Source organism: Helicoverpa zea, chromosome 31 (genome assembly GCF_022581195.2).
Source record: "Helicoverpa zea isolate HzStark_Cry1AcR chromosome 31, ilHelZeax1.1, whole genome shotgun sequence".
Lineage (NCBI taxonomy): Eukaryota > Metazoa > Arthropoda > Insecta > Lepidoptera > Noctuidae > Helicoverpa > Helicoverpa zea.
Genome location: NC_061482.1, coordinates 15,312,127 through 15,326,966, shown reverse-complemented (window position 1 = coordinate 15,326,966; position 14,840 = coordinate 15,312,127). Strand labels below are relative to the sequence as shown.

General features: G+C 36.8%; 1 protein-coding gene across 1 annotated transcript in view; it reads left to right on the top strand.

Moving 5' to 3' along the window:
- Positions 1–14,830, top strand: part of LOC124645307 (roquin-1) — a 29,819-nt gene extending 14,989 nt beyond the window's left edge. Inside the window, exons 5-17 of the mRNA XM_047185107.1 lie at positions 394–531; positions 1,081–1,188; positions 1,853–2,048; positions 3,461–3,598; positions 4,211–4,372; positions 5,876–6,017; positions 10,546–10,820; positions 11,496–11,562; positions 12,477–12,667; positions 13,039–13,133; positions 13,673–13,729; positions 13,966–14,256; positions 14,458–14,830. Of these exons, the coding sequence (XP_047041063.1) occupies positions 394–531; positions 1,081–1,188; positions 1,853–2,048; positions 3,461–3,598; positions 4,211–4,372; positions 5,876–6,017; positions 10,546–10,820; positions 11,496–11,562; positions 12,477–12,667; positions 13,039–13,133; positions 13,673–13,729; positions 13,966–14,256; positions 14,458–14,526 (1,929 nt within the window). The 3' untranslated portion in view covers positions 14,527–14,830. The remainder of the gene's footprint in view (positions 1–393; positions 532–1,080; positions 1,189–1,852; positions 2,049–3,460; positions 3,599–4,210; positions 4,373–5,875; positions 6,018–10,545; positions 10,821–11,495; positions 11,563–12,476; positions 12,668–13,038; positions 13,134–13,672; positions 13,730–13,965; positions 14,257–14,457) is intronic.
- The last annotated feature ends 10 nt before the right edge of the window (positions 14,831–14,840 follow it).

Sequence of the window (14,840 nt, the reverse complement as noted above, 5' to 3'; positions counted from 1 at the left end):
CAGTCGTCTGTCTGCCTTCTGGAGTATAAATTTGTGCTAAATATAATGGTGGAATAAAGTTTCAGTGGCTGCGGAGAAAACATTTTTTTCTTCTTATCAGAGGAAAGCGAAGGTGGGCCAGTAACTTTCGTTGACTAGTAGGAAGTAACAACTTTGGCGAGAACTGTACTCTAAACTGAACTTCTAATGTAAAATGAAAAACTCCACCGTGAAAAGTTAAACGTTTCGAGTAATAAGTAGCCAGAAACTCCGACAACCAGTCTTACCAAGGGTTATCGTGTTGCCCTGGTAGCTGGGTTGAGGAGTTCATAGTCAAATTAATACTCAGTTGCATCCAATTTAGTAAAAGGTTAAGCAAATGATGATTTTTACTGTATCGATGGATTGTTCTAGAATCCTCAGCAGCTGAGTGCGAACCTTTGGGCGGCGGTGAGGGCTCGTGGCTGCCAGTTCCTTGGACCCGCGATGCAAGAAGAAGTTCTAAAGTTAGTGCTACTCGCACTAGAGGATGGTTCTGCACTCTCTAGAAAGGTAAAACCCCTATATTTTTTTTTCATCATCATCATCATCAGCCTTTTTATCGACCCACCGCTGGGCACAGGCTGGGCCTCCTCTCACACAGAGAAGGATTGAGCGTTAATCACCACGCTTGCTCAATGCGGGTTGTGATTCCAAACATTCAAATCTAGTTTCTTTGAGATGTTTTCCTTCACTGTCAGTAAGAATCTTGCCCAAAAGTCCCCCCACCCTTTTAAGTGTTAAAATATCAGGAAAAGTAAGGATTACTATTTGTCCAATTTAAAGCGCAGAGACGTTCCAGAAACATTATTTTCAAGAATGCAGAACAAGCAGAACCCATGGAACTTACTTCACATACCGTAATAAAAAGAAGCTATTTAACACTAAAAGAGATTTTCCAATCGACCCTGAAATTGGTGGGTTTAAATAAACAAACGAACAAACTCTTCATGTTAACATGATTGGTGTAGATTCTTGCTTTTTAATTGAATAAAGAAGTTCTCTCAAGCCTTTACATATGCATTTACACAAAACTACTAACATCTCGTTGTTTTTTCCCAGGTGTTAGTGATGTTTGTAGTCCAAAGACTGGAGCCTCATTTTCCGCAGGCTTCTAAAACTAGCATAGGCCATGTCGTCCAGCTCCTATACAGAGCTTCTTGTTTTAAGGTAACTAAAGTTTTACTCTACATATAAGGTTGTTGGTAAGGCAGCCAAACACAGGGCAGGGAGCAAGACTGCGTTTCACCTGGAAAAGCCAAGGTCAAGGACAAGAGCCATGGGTCATGAGCCAAGGTCAAGGACAAAGGTCGGCCGTCCACTGCCACCATTTTCACAATAGCCGTTACAGTGACTACTGTAGCTGCCGCGCCACTGATGCTGCGCGATTGCTCTTCAAATCAAAATGATTAATGATGTTCGCTTGTGTATCGACTGAATCTTAAGAGTCTTACCACATAAACTTTTAAACTCTGTTGAACACTTGTCTAAAAAAACGCAGATTATGACATTACAATAAGGTCCGTTTTGCAGCCACACGTTTTTTAGACAAGTGTTCAACTGATGTTTAAGTTTTAGTAGTAAGGCTGTAAGGTCTTACTACAAAAAAGGTAAACAGGCTTTCGTCACGTGTCAACTTCCCTAAAACACTTGACGATCGCCTGTTTTGTGGACAACTAGAATCAAACTTATTTATATTTTTGTCGTTCATAAGTGCTTGACTGCTTGTAAAGTCCTAAATGAAATAAATGACTTAAATTTGTTTGCAGTAAGACCGTAATAAAAGTCATACATTATTTGAATTATACTATTTTTAACTTTATCTCCGTTCCAGGTATCAAAACGCGAATGCGACTCCTCTCTAATGCAACTCAAAGAGGAGTTCCGAACATATGAGACGTTGCGCCGGGAGCACGACGCTCAGATAGTGCAGATCGCTACGGAGGCAGGGCTTCGGATAGCTCCGGACCAGTGGAGCGCTTTACTGTATGGGGATACTGCGCATAAGAGTCATATGCAAAGCATTATAGGTAAATACTGTAAAAAAAAACTCAAGTTCTAGTGAGCTCTATGAACTAAGTATGCTGGTACTATTTCAAACAGACTGACAAACTCCGAAACTGGGCACTTGACTAAAGATAAACCATCTTAAAATGTTTTTTTTTTTAATGCAATTAAGATTGACCTTTAGTTTTAAGTGCCTCCTCAAATGGAGTGTAAATTAGATTTATTAAACAGTGAAACCCATGAAATACCTACTTAACTTTTATTTCTATATAATTTTTCAACTATACTTCGGCCGTTCAGAGAATGCGTTCCTGACACCTATCAGTTAGTCACGACTAGTGATGGGCACAACATAACACTGAGTTCGTTACCGTTCCTTCAAAATGAACCGCCGCATTATTTTAAGATTATTTTCGTTTTAAATTGGCGGAATCATTTGTTTTATATTTTAGTTATTTAAGTGGAAACCAAAAAAAGGTAATATTCATATAATAAAATTGTTTTATTTATTCTTTGTTACAAGTACATTGAATTGAATGTGCGAACAGAATATTAATCAGACTCCGATTTGCTTGAGGAGGTGGTGTCTTCATCATCATCTTCGCCTACATGTATAATTATATTATTATCAATAACAGAATCAATCCTGATATCTCGGTCTAACAAAAGCCGGGTAATCAAATAAAAACAGATCGAAAACACTTGAAAAACGTGGTCTATGCGCACGAAACGACAACGGACGACTGTTTTAGCGTCACAAAATGGCGGCCCATAACGCCATTTGGGGTTACCATTTTTAATCTAAGTATAAAAATGCGGTTTGGTCATAGTTTTATTTTTATATTTCATAAACGTTATAATTAAGTCTTATAGTCCATTATTTTCCAATTCTTAAAAAGAAAATCAAAACGTATTATTTTATATTATAACTGTATAAGAACAGATTACGATACTTGCCTGTTATTTTTAGCACAGCACTACAAAATATAAACCGCTGACATAACCTTGTAATAGCGCAGTATAGATTTAGAAAAATATTGTTTACCAAGTTATTTGACACTCAGTTTGGCACAAAATTATAACATTCATTGATTATTGATATAATAATGTTGTTTTAATGCTCCTCAATTGTTAAAACGGTAAACAACCAGCAAAAATATTTTTATCGTAACTGCAACGCCATTGCAAAGTTACGTCGTCAGTTCAATCGCGACGTGTCAGGAACGCATTCTCTGAATGGCCGAACTATAAGTATAGGATAATTACTACTAAGCAGTTTACATTACATTCTTAGGTTCAAGTTGACCGATAGCATAAACGCCCGTTTTTTTAAGTTTCAAGAAAACTGACCTATATGCTGTCGCTGAGTTTGGGCTCTAAACACACAACCTTACCTATATAACATCCCTTCTACATAATAAATTACAATTTCCAGATAAATTGCAAACTCCTCAATCATTCGCGCAGTCAGTTCAGGAGTTGTTCATCGCTCTGCAGAGGACGGGAGACCCTTCGCAGCTGATCGTCATGAGTCTACACCTCGATAGGCTAGCTAACATCGATGCTAGCCCTGGTATGTGCAGTATTTTTCTATACTTATATATTTACTGACAGCTACATAAAGCTCTATTAAAGTTAATGCTTCTTTAAATCCATTGCCGACTCTTTCTTTGTCAACCAGATAAAAAGTGTTAGCAATAGATTTAATGAAGCTTTAATTTTAATGGATCTTTGTGCAACTGACGTTACATTATTCATTAAAACTGACTTTATGATTAAAAAAAGGTTCTATAGGTATGTTACTGAAGTTCGTTACCCAGGCTCAACCAAAGCGCAGAATTTTTTTAAACAAAACTAGAGATAAATCATCATGATATGACTTTTTAATTAAAAATAAAACGCCGTTAAAAACCCAGTAATTACAACAAATGGCAAATACTTAACCAATTGAAATATTACACTGGTCAACAAATTATTATTATTTTTTTGGTGCAAAGGTGAAATATACATTTTCTTGTAGAATATTTGATACGTAATCGAAGACCAGAACATAAAGCTGCACTAGCACGTAGGGATTTAGAGATATACCCCTCCTAAAGTACCAAAAACGCGCATTGTTTTGTATAGCCGTTGGTTATCCAATAAATAAATAAAAATTACTCATAATGTAACATAACAATTTCAGACGCCAAGAGTCCCACGTGGCAGCAACTATCAGAAATCATGACGTCTCTCAAGGAGGTGCTCGCAGGACTGGTCCAATACTTGCAGCAGCAGGCCACGGGCAGAGACTCCAACCATAACCAGAAGCACTCCATACCGGACCGGTGTCTGGATAATACTACCAGTAAGTCTGTAAATCTATACATATTAAAGAAAAGCTTGCTGTTTACACTATTTTAGAACTCAAGAATGGCTGAATCGGTTAAGCTAAAAATAAAGGGGAGGTACCATAGACTCTGGATAAGGATATGGGATTTTAGTTAGTTTTTGTAATCATCCGGCTACGGGCAGCAGTTATCTCGGGACGGAGGTGAAACCGCGAGCGCAATCTAATAATATACCTATATGTAGGATCAGGAGAGCCGAGCGATAAACCATCAGGGTTTGGAGTCCCCATTTTATTGGGATAGACAAAACTTGAATACAAAATAACAATGTTTTTAATTACACAAAATAATAATCCACACAGTATACACAGCTTAAATCAATAAATTAGGTAGACCACGAACAAACCTTACGGTCACAGTTCGTACAGTGGCGTAGGCCACCCACATACGCAGTATGTTCGTAAATAATATGGCGACACGAACAGACTTTACAGTCACAGTTCGTACAGCAGCGTAAGCCACCCAAGTACAAAGTGTATCGTATGCCAATACAGCTATGTGAATATACAGCGAGGCTGTACCAAGGAAACCCACAGTTTTGTCGGGAGCAGGAGCTCTAAAATGAGTCTAATCCGAAGATAGACTGATTTCGTCATTTTTTTTTTTTTTTTTTGGTATGGCATCTCGCAGTTCAGCCTAGGAGGCCGTGTACTGCTTAACCGAACTTTTCCCTGTGGATGCCTAGAATTTTGATTTCGTCATCAAATGCATGTCCTTTTATAGGACGTTCGAACAATGACCCCTCTCCACAACAACTCTGTCCAAAGCGCGCGAAAGCGCGCCATGCGTTTACTTGATACAACATTATTAAAATGTTGCTTAATCTAACAAGATTCTTACAAGACTTTTACATTGCAAAGTTGTTAAATTATCCAACAATGATGATCGTAAGTAAACAATCGCATTTTAACGTTAAAATAATCAAAATAACATGTTATTGTTGGTATTGACAAAATCCAATTAGTTTCCGTTATTGTAACAAGTAGTCAAAAATTCAATTCACATGTACACTGAGTACTTAATAAATCTAGTTTTGATTTATTAGACAATAAATTGGCAAGATTACTTAATAATCATCGATAATAAAAGAATAAAAACATACATTTGGATATTACCTTTGACCATACACCAGGGCGCGAACCATTTTAAATCTATGGTCATACATTGTTTTTTTCTTTGTTTGGATACAGACAACGGTGGTTGACATCTATCTGTAACATTTTTGTTCGGATATCAACAATGGTAATTGATCTATCTCCGACACATTATTATACGTATGATGAAGAACAAAATGAGGGGAGGAGTTTAATCTCCTATGGAAGTAGCGTCGCTTAAATCCGGGTGTTTGGGGTGATGAGAAACGTTACTAGCTTCACCTTCTTTAGACCCGGCTATTTACTAAACTGTAGATTCCATATAATAAATGCGTGTTGTAAAAACCTCCCATTTTACTCTTCCAGGCCAAGTTTCGCCACAAACAGCGGCTTCGACCCCGACTCACACAAAGTACAAAGTGTCCATGTGTCGAGACGCCGCAACCCGGTCCTTCTGTCCCCGGGGAGCTTCGTGCACCTTCGCGCATTCCGAAGAAGAACTCGAAAGGTCAGAATACTCATGGCGACTGAAAAATTACTTTAAAAAACTAAAAAACAAAAAAAAACACGCTAGTCATGTATTATCAGAACTTGGAGCGTGTGCAAAATTTCATCCTAATCGAAGGCCGGGAAATGGGTCAAATTATGATTCCAATATTTTCTTAGATACATTGTTACAATTGAAGCTAATATAAGCGTGTAGAAAAGTAATTAGTCCATCTTTTAGAGATACTTAAAATAATGGACACGTATTTTTTCTTTTCTCTCACAAAGAAATAACTACGAAGATACAACACTGATTAAATTATTAAATTATTTCGATTGAGTTTCATTGCCTGAAAAAGTCTCTAATGGCCTACCGGGACCTAAACTGAAAGATAAACTGTAACTTTTCCTTTAACGTTTTAAGTCTCAGATAGCAATATCTAGTAGAAATTATAAGCAGTCTTTATCTGGCAGAAAATATTAATTGTCAGTTAACTAACTGCCACTCCATACATAACAAGTGAAACGGTGTCGATGAGCAAATTCTGAAGAAAGTCAAGTAAATAAAAATGTTAGTAAAAGCGGCTGCCGAAACTGCTCTAGTACTGCCTTGGCACCACCAAAGTTTCATCAAAATACATAAAAACTTTCACGTTTGTTATAATATTTGTCTAATGTAAGAGTGATTTCTTGTAAGGTAAGTAGCAAAACCGTTTGAATCAACAAACAAATCAATTGGGAACCATGCATGTTCATATTGCTCATTTGCTGATTAACATATTGCTGAATGCGTTTGTTGTAATTCCTTCTCTATGCTATTTGCGAAATCTTTAGGCTAATAAAAGTCAGTTTTTACTAAAAACAATTGCTTACTATAAATTTACATGTTCCATTTTTAAATTGAACAGTTTTTTTTAAGAAAACCGGACTTTTATGCTGTCTATGAACTTGTGAGCCACTGCTTTGCATTATGATCTGTATTGAAAGAAAATAATCAAGTATCAGACGTACTAGCTAGTTTCATATTTGCGAATTTATATTGCCTGGCGAAGTATTACGTTAAGAGTGTATAAGAATAAGTATTGCAAAGGCTGTGTATTATTATGAGTGATTTTCTCAAAACAGTGCAGGGAAATAAACAAACTTATTTTTAGATTATAACTTAAAATATTTATTGAAATATCTTGTATTAATTATAGTCAGAAGCCAGTAAGTCTGCCACCAGTCTAACCAAGGGGTATTGGGTTGCCCGGGTAACTGGGTTGAGGAGGTCAGATAGGGCAGTCGCTCCTTGTAAAGCACTGGTACTCAGCTACATCCGTTAGACTGGAAGCCGACCCTAACATAGTTGGGAAAAAGGCTCGGAGGATGATGATGTATACTTGCATTCCTATCACACCTAACAACGACCTGAAGACCTTGAAGACCTGAACCGGTTTCCACCAAACATAGCTAAGAATACTCTTGACTGATATACCTTTCTAACAAAAAAAAACCGCATTACAATCGGATCATTCGTTTGGGAGCTACGATGCCACATACAATTTGGGTCAAAACACCTCGCGACAAAAAATTAAAAGAAAAATGTGTCAATTTTTATCGTGACAAAAAAACTGTCACTGTCGTTCTTAGGCAGCTTCTAAATGTCTCCACTAGAGGCGTGCGGATAATCTTCGCATCGCCAATCACACCCCATCGTTTTAACGTCGGGGGTTAATTAGTTGTTAATTAGTTGACTATTTAGTTGTTGGAAAAAAAATAGATGGTATTTAAGTACCTATGTAAATAATAAATCTAGACGAATTTTCAATCGCAATGGGAAAAGAATAGGTAGTACATTCTAGAACATTTACTTAAACAATGTAAGTTTCTGAACGAAATTATTCTCGTTCACCCTCAATTAAAAAATATGACATTATTTCGTTTTACCCTCCTTTATTATAATGTTAGTCATATTCCAGCTTTGTAGGTCGAAATTTAACTAAATACATGTCAAAATTAGGTAGAAAACCTTTAAATTCCCGTATTTCCTACACATCAATTTCAATAAGTATCGTAATGCATGATATTACGAGCCGTCGTTGCTATCTATCTATGTATCTGTATGTATAATATACATAGTTATGTAAAGGTCGGAACACACTCATATATTTCATCGCCCATAGACTATTTTAGAGATTCTACTTTTTACTAAATATTTTCCGTAAAATAATATTGGAGGAATATTAGTTGTAATTATATTTATTACTTAAAGTAATATCGTTAAGTAGTTTTTAACTTTTAACAGGGTTATTTATGTTGGGTTTTCGGTTGTAATTTTGCGTAAACCGATTTAATAATTCTCTTAATATTTGTTTAATTAAAACTTAGTAAAAAATATGTTTTAATGAATCGAGTTGTAATAATTTTCCTAGAAATTTTATAAAAATCTACATTTGAGATTTTTTTTTTCATATTTTCAAAACCTGCGGTTCAAAAGTTAGAGGAGGGATCACATTGTTTTCAACTTTCGGAGCGTATATTTCCGAAGATAGTAATATTAGAAAAAAACGTGCATGGTAAAAACCTATTCATTTTTAAATATCTATTTAACGATACCTATATCACACGATAGGGTTGGAATGAAATAAAAAAACTTTTAGGTACTACTCTAATAAAATATATCTTTAAATTTTTGCACTTTGTCAGTGTGATTGATATGATACAGACACGGTTCCTAGTTTACTACGGAACCCTTATACAGGAATGAATTTTATCCAGTGCGCAAACTTTGTCAACTTATAGTTAGATAAGTTTTATAGATACGTATATTTTTATTTTGTAGTGTTTTAGTACAAAAAAGAAAAGTTATTGATATCGAAAGATGTTTATTTTGTAACCGATAGCAAGGTCACAGCCGTTATAGTATGCACGGCGGCAACGCGAAACCGGTTTACTGACGGAGCTCCGCTCGGGTATCCATATTTTGCTGATTTTAGGGCGGACAAAAGAATGAAAAAATATATTTTTTACTGATGATGCAGATATGTTCTGTTAACGATTCTGGACCACCAGTTTTTTTTTTGCGCACTGCTTAAAATTCATTCCTGTATTAAAAAGGCTTTCAAATATATCGAGTATGTTTTAGAGGAACTAACTCAATATATTCTTCTTTCGTATAAGGACTACTACCTAGATGCATGCCCATACACAAATGTAATTTTACAAGCAAAGACATTCCCGTAATATCATATTATTAGCATCAGTTCTCCTGACACGGGGACACGAGTTGTTATTACTACCCGAGGGTAACCAACCGAGGATCTCCTTAGACCGACACTAAATACCTTCACCGCTAATATTGATTCTTAGCAATAGTGGTATTAAACATTCATAAACCGATTTCAAAAATGGAGGTTCTCAATTCGCCTATTTTTTTTTGTGGGTCTTGTTTCTGCAACATTTTACGGTCCAATTCGTTAGTCATACCTAATTTGTTTTTAGGAGTCATTTGAACTATTCAAATCGAATACGGTAATTAATATATTTTTTTTATAATAATACTAGGCTCCCAGTTAAAAAGTATGAATATAATAATTATAACGTAATTATTAGAAAATTTCATAAAATTCAGTAGTTTTTACGAGAAAGAGGATCGAACATCCATACATACAATCCTTTCCTTTTATATTAGTAATAATTTTAAAGTAAAATATTTTGTTGGTATGTCTAGCTAAAAACATATGTATAACAAAAAAAAACTTTAAATCAATAAACACGTTGTTTTTTATATTAATTTAAACCTTTATGTTAATCTTAGTCGATTATTTGTTTTATACTAAAATATTAATGAGGTGTGTTCTGGCCCTTACGCCCCGTTGCAATGTAGGCACTAGCAATTTAACACTTAAGAAAAGTTAGCGAGCACACCAGTCTGCTTCGCGCCGGGACGCACACCACTCGTTTGCGTGAGTTAAGCATACATTTGCACATGTAAGGCCGCGTTTTGACCTAATATTATATACCTATAAAATCAGATAACAATTCGTTAATATGTGTCTTATATAGTATACGGGTTAAACAAATGATTTAATTATATTTTTTAAGTATATCGAATTCAAGATGGCCACATGTACTAATATTTTTTGTAAGATGCGTATAATTATTTAAGTCCTAAATATTCGCTATCAATATAGTGTTTTTACTGATCAAATAACAAACATCTTTTTATGTACCACTGTTTTTAGTTCATAAGCCTTATTACAGTTAGCCTTCGCGAAGCGTCCGGGCTGCGATTGTGCATAGGCATGCCTCCATTTTGTTGCTTGACCAATCAATATTAAACTTCATCAAAATCATAAGGAAGAAGAATAACTTTAATTTATTAATTTTTCACATCACATCCCACAACGCCCCCTGTCCATTTCCACTCTCTATGTGTTCTGCTGGGCAGAAGATATCAAATCAAAATCAAATCTTTATTTATATTTTAAAGGCATGGTAGAACAAACTCCCCTTTTCTACTTTCGTTGAAGAGGACAATTAACAGCTTCTGTCTTTTTTTTTTACAGATTCAGAATGAACGGAAATTATTACGCGCCCTTGCACGGGAGTCAGCCGATGAACCCGAACTCTTCGGTGCCGATGCACGGCAACCCGCCGGGGCCCATGCTGGCCAACCCCCCGGGGGGCCCGGGTGCGACGGGGCCGATGCCGGGCCAGCCGCCGATGCCGATGCCGGGGCAGCCGCCGATGCCAGGGCAGCCGCCGATGCAGATACCGGTGCAAAACGTGCCAGCTTATTCCTACGCTATTCCCCACGAAGGATTTCCATTCAATGTGCCGCGTAAGTATTATATTCCTTCCTAGCTTCCGCCCAATGCTTCGCCCGCGTGGTGTATTGATAAAAAGTAGCCTATGTGTTAATCCAGGGTGTCACCTATCTACATACCAAATTTCAACCAAATCAGTCTAGCCGTTTATGCGTGAAAGAATAACGCACATACATGAATACATTCTCACAACTTTCACATTTATGGTATTAGTAAGATATTTACATTTATAATGTTAGTAGTATAGGATTGATTCCAGTTTGCTTGTGCATCATTGTAGTGATTAATGAGGCTTCCTTCTAAATGCCTACCCTCCCTTTTCTCTTCGTGTTTAAAAGATGTAGAATCTTGATACTTTTTTATAAACATATTTTGTTTCTTTGATCTGTCCCTAAGATGACCCACTGACCTGTTTGTGATCTAAAATTATTTCGGTATAAGATAGCTCATTGATCGAAGAATTCTATATGTAATACTTGAAGTAGGTAATACTTAAATTTTAAATTAGGTCATATTTATTTTGAAACTGTTAAGCAGAAAGAAGCTTTTCATTTTCTTGTTCCCTCTTTCCCTCGCCGTATACTGGAGGTTATTCTATTTTTAAAAAATGGCGATACCTTGAACAATTTGCCGAGTATACTAGTTAAAAAAAAAATATTTGTGCAATAAACGTTGTTTTTGTTTTCCAGCGCCGATAACCAATGTTAATATTAACATACCAGCAGAAATGTCGGACCATATGAATGGACACCACGGGTGAGTATTATTACTAAATACTTTAACACTCTTTCTGTTGCACTGTATAGTATACTAGCCTTTTACCCGCGTCCCGTGGTAACTACTGCCCGTACCGAGACAAAATATAGCCTATGTTACGCGTGGATAATGTAGCTTTCGAATGGTGAAATAATTTTAAAAAACGGTCCAGTAGTTTTTGAGCCTATTCATTACAACCAAACAAACAAACACAAAGTTTTCCTCTCTATAATATTAGTATAGAAAACAAAGTTGCTTTTTTGTCCCTATATTCCTTTGTACGCTTAAATCTTCAAAACTACGCTACCGATTTTCATGCGGAATTTTAATAGATAGGGTGATTGAAGAGGAAGGTTTACATGTATAATAACATCCATTAAATTGTAGAGAAATACTGATAATCCTGTGAGAAGCCGGGGTGGGGCGGTAGTTACCTAATACTTTACACTCTTTCTGTTTATCTTACAAAGGACATTGTCGCAGTTTGTGTAAACCCCGCCCCTCCTACCAACAGACTTGAAACTAGTGTCGTCGGAAACGCATTTAAAAAATGCGTTGACACCTTATGTAATGTGTCGACCTGTGTGTATGTAACTATGTAAGAAAATCTTAGTGACCCACTTCCCGGTCTTCGATTATAATTAAATTTTGCATACGTTCTAAGTTCTAATGACAATGCAATATTAACTAAGAAACGTTATTAGAAATCCAATATGGCGGCCTCCCTAAAATGGTGGACTTGCTGTTTGGAATCTCCCCCATGATATGGGTAAAAAGGAAAGGGTTTGCTGTCAATACCCTATCAAACAAAAAAGAGTTTTTTTGAGTTATCATCACACTAGACACCGACTAGACCGGTACACCTAAAACGACTTTTTTTTGAGATTTTATATCACAAAACATTTTTGTTCCAGCTATCCGACCCATCCAATTAGGATTAGTCGTGAGATTGTAATACCGTCTACTGGAGAGCGGTATTTCTGCCGGTACACACAGCGGATTCCCGATGTAGTACCCTATCGTAGTTACGTACAAAACAACAGGCCGGTTTACACCAACCAAGAACCGCCGCTGCCGCCGACTCCTACGGAGGACTTGTATAATCGTGAGTTTCACTTTTAACTTATTTATGAAGTTACGTCATCATCTGCCTAGCCTTTCCCCAAATATCTTTTAGTTGCTACCACTTATGTATGTGAATGTTGGTTCAACTGTGTAAGCCCTTTACTTGATACAACCTACTATTTTTTGACCTACTGTTCTTTGAAGTGAATCTTTGCACTTTTAGATGTCACAGATTTTAAATCGTTTTTATTGTTGATTGATTTTTTAACTATTCACATTCTTGCCGCAGATGTTATTTGATATACATACTATCATACGTGACATTCCAACTATTTATTCTTGTCCCTAACTTAAATGTCTGTAAATAGTGAATAAATGTAGCGTCAAACTTTAAATGCGTTTTAATTTCAGCTATCATCGCAGCAGAGTTACTGCCAGAGTACAGAGTCAACGCTAATCCCTATGGGCCGAGACCAGATGCCGTGTGGGCACCAAACCCAGACGATGTAAGTTTGTACATAAATATTTCAGAATCACGCCAATTATTTAAAAGAACCTCTAGTAATCCGACCTAATCATGTGCCTAGACTTAACCCAAATCTGTTTGGGTCGGCTTCAAGCACGGAGTAAGAAAAGATGAGCGGAGATGCCTTAATGCAGGTGGGTCAGGCGCCTCCTGCTAGGTCAAATAGGTACGGTGGACATGACCTAAACGGTCAATCAGGGTGAACTAACGAGGCGTTCGGTTTCTTTGAGATATCTGTCAATGATTTTTTGGTGTCGGTCGGGTACAAAAGCGTATAAGGGCAGAAACAGTAACGCTCCTCGTCCACCTGCATTTCATCGCGCTACTTTCTTAAGAGATTTTCCGCTAGTCATTTTGTTCTTCATGACTTCAAGTCCATTCATGGGGCGACTGTACTTAAACATCTTGGTCCACCAAGATGTTTAAGTGACAGCCGGAACCCACCAAAATAACGTGTATCCTCAACACGGAAGAACTCTTTGAAGATAAAGTATTATAGGAATGTTTGTTATTTTTCAGATGTTCTCTTTTAGCGACATGAGAAACGCATTGCCGCAGCCACAAACTTTACCGGAGGTAAATATAGGAATTTTTTATACTAACATTTTCATATTTTTTTATACATTGCTTGTAACATAATTGTCCTAATCTTTCGTGTATCTGAAACATAAATTGAAAAGATTTATAGATAATGTATTTTTTCTTTGGTTTAAAATTATTTGATATTTTTCTTGCTCTTTTTTTATTTTATCAAATAAAGCAATATGAATATTATATTTTAATAACAGAATTCCCATTAAACTTGTCAATAGACGTTCTCCGGTCATCAAGGAGTTATCCTTCCGATACGCTCCCGTCGTTCCTCTCCCGTCGACGGCTTGGGGCCCCTCACGGTCGGGGGCCCAGTGATAGTGCCGGGGCAGGCCCCCAACCCAGAGCCGTATCAGGCTCCCACTGTGGCCGTCACCGTGACTGGCAATGGGCCCGTCCCTTCTCCAAACCCAGTTGGGCGATTGGTGCTTGGTACTGATCTGTGCGCAAGAGAGAGGGCCCCTCAACCACTCCCAAACCTCTCCCAGGACGGATACACGGGAATTGATGATGTGAGTATATTTTATATTGTTTTTAAGATTAATGTAGTATTATTGTAAATGGTTCTCACACTTCAAATGTTAGTGAAACAATATGTATAGCGCATTCAAATAGTGTAATATATTTGTTTACCAATTCATATTCACATAAACAGCAGTAGCGTGTTCTAATCTTTTAATATATATTTATTTAATTTTGTGTTTTTGTTATAGCAAGAGTTGGAAGAGGGGTTACAGGCGCTCGAGCGTCGCATCGTCACCGAGTTCAGGAACGCTGACTGAGTAACGACACATCTCTCCCAGTACCTAGTTTGTACAGTGTTTAAAACAACGGGGAAACATCCAACATATTAATGTCATCGTTTTAATACTTTTTTTGTAGAATATGCTAAATTTCTTTTAAGGTAACCACACACATATGGCCGAGCGCCGCGAATCTCGCTCGATAGTGTTTTGTCAGTGACAAATGTCATTTGATGCGCTTCGCCAAAGGAGATGTTTCAAAATGGGGAAAAATATCTAAAAGCGTTTTCGATGATCCAGTTAATTTAATTTGGTTTTGTTTGGCTATAAAATACAAAAAATACACTTGAAAT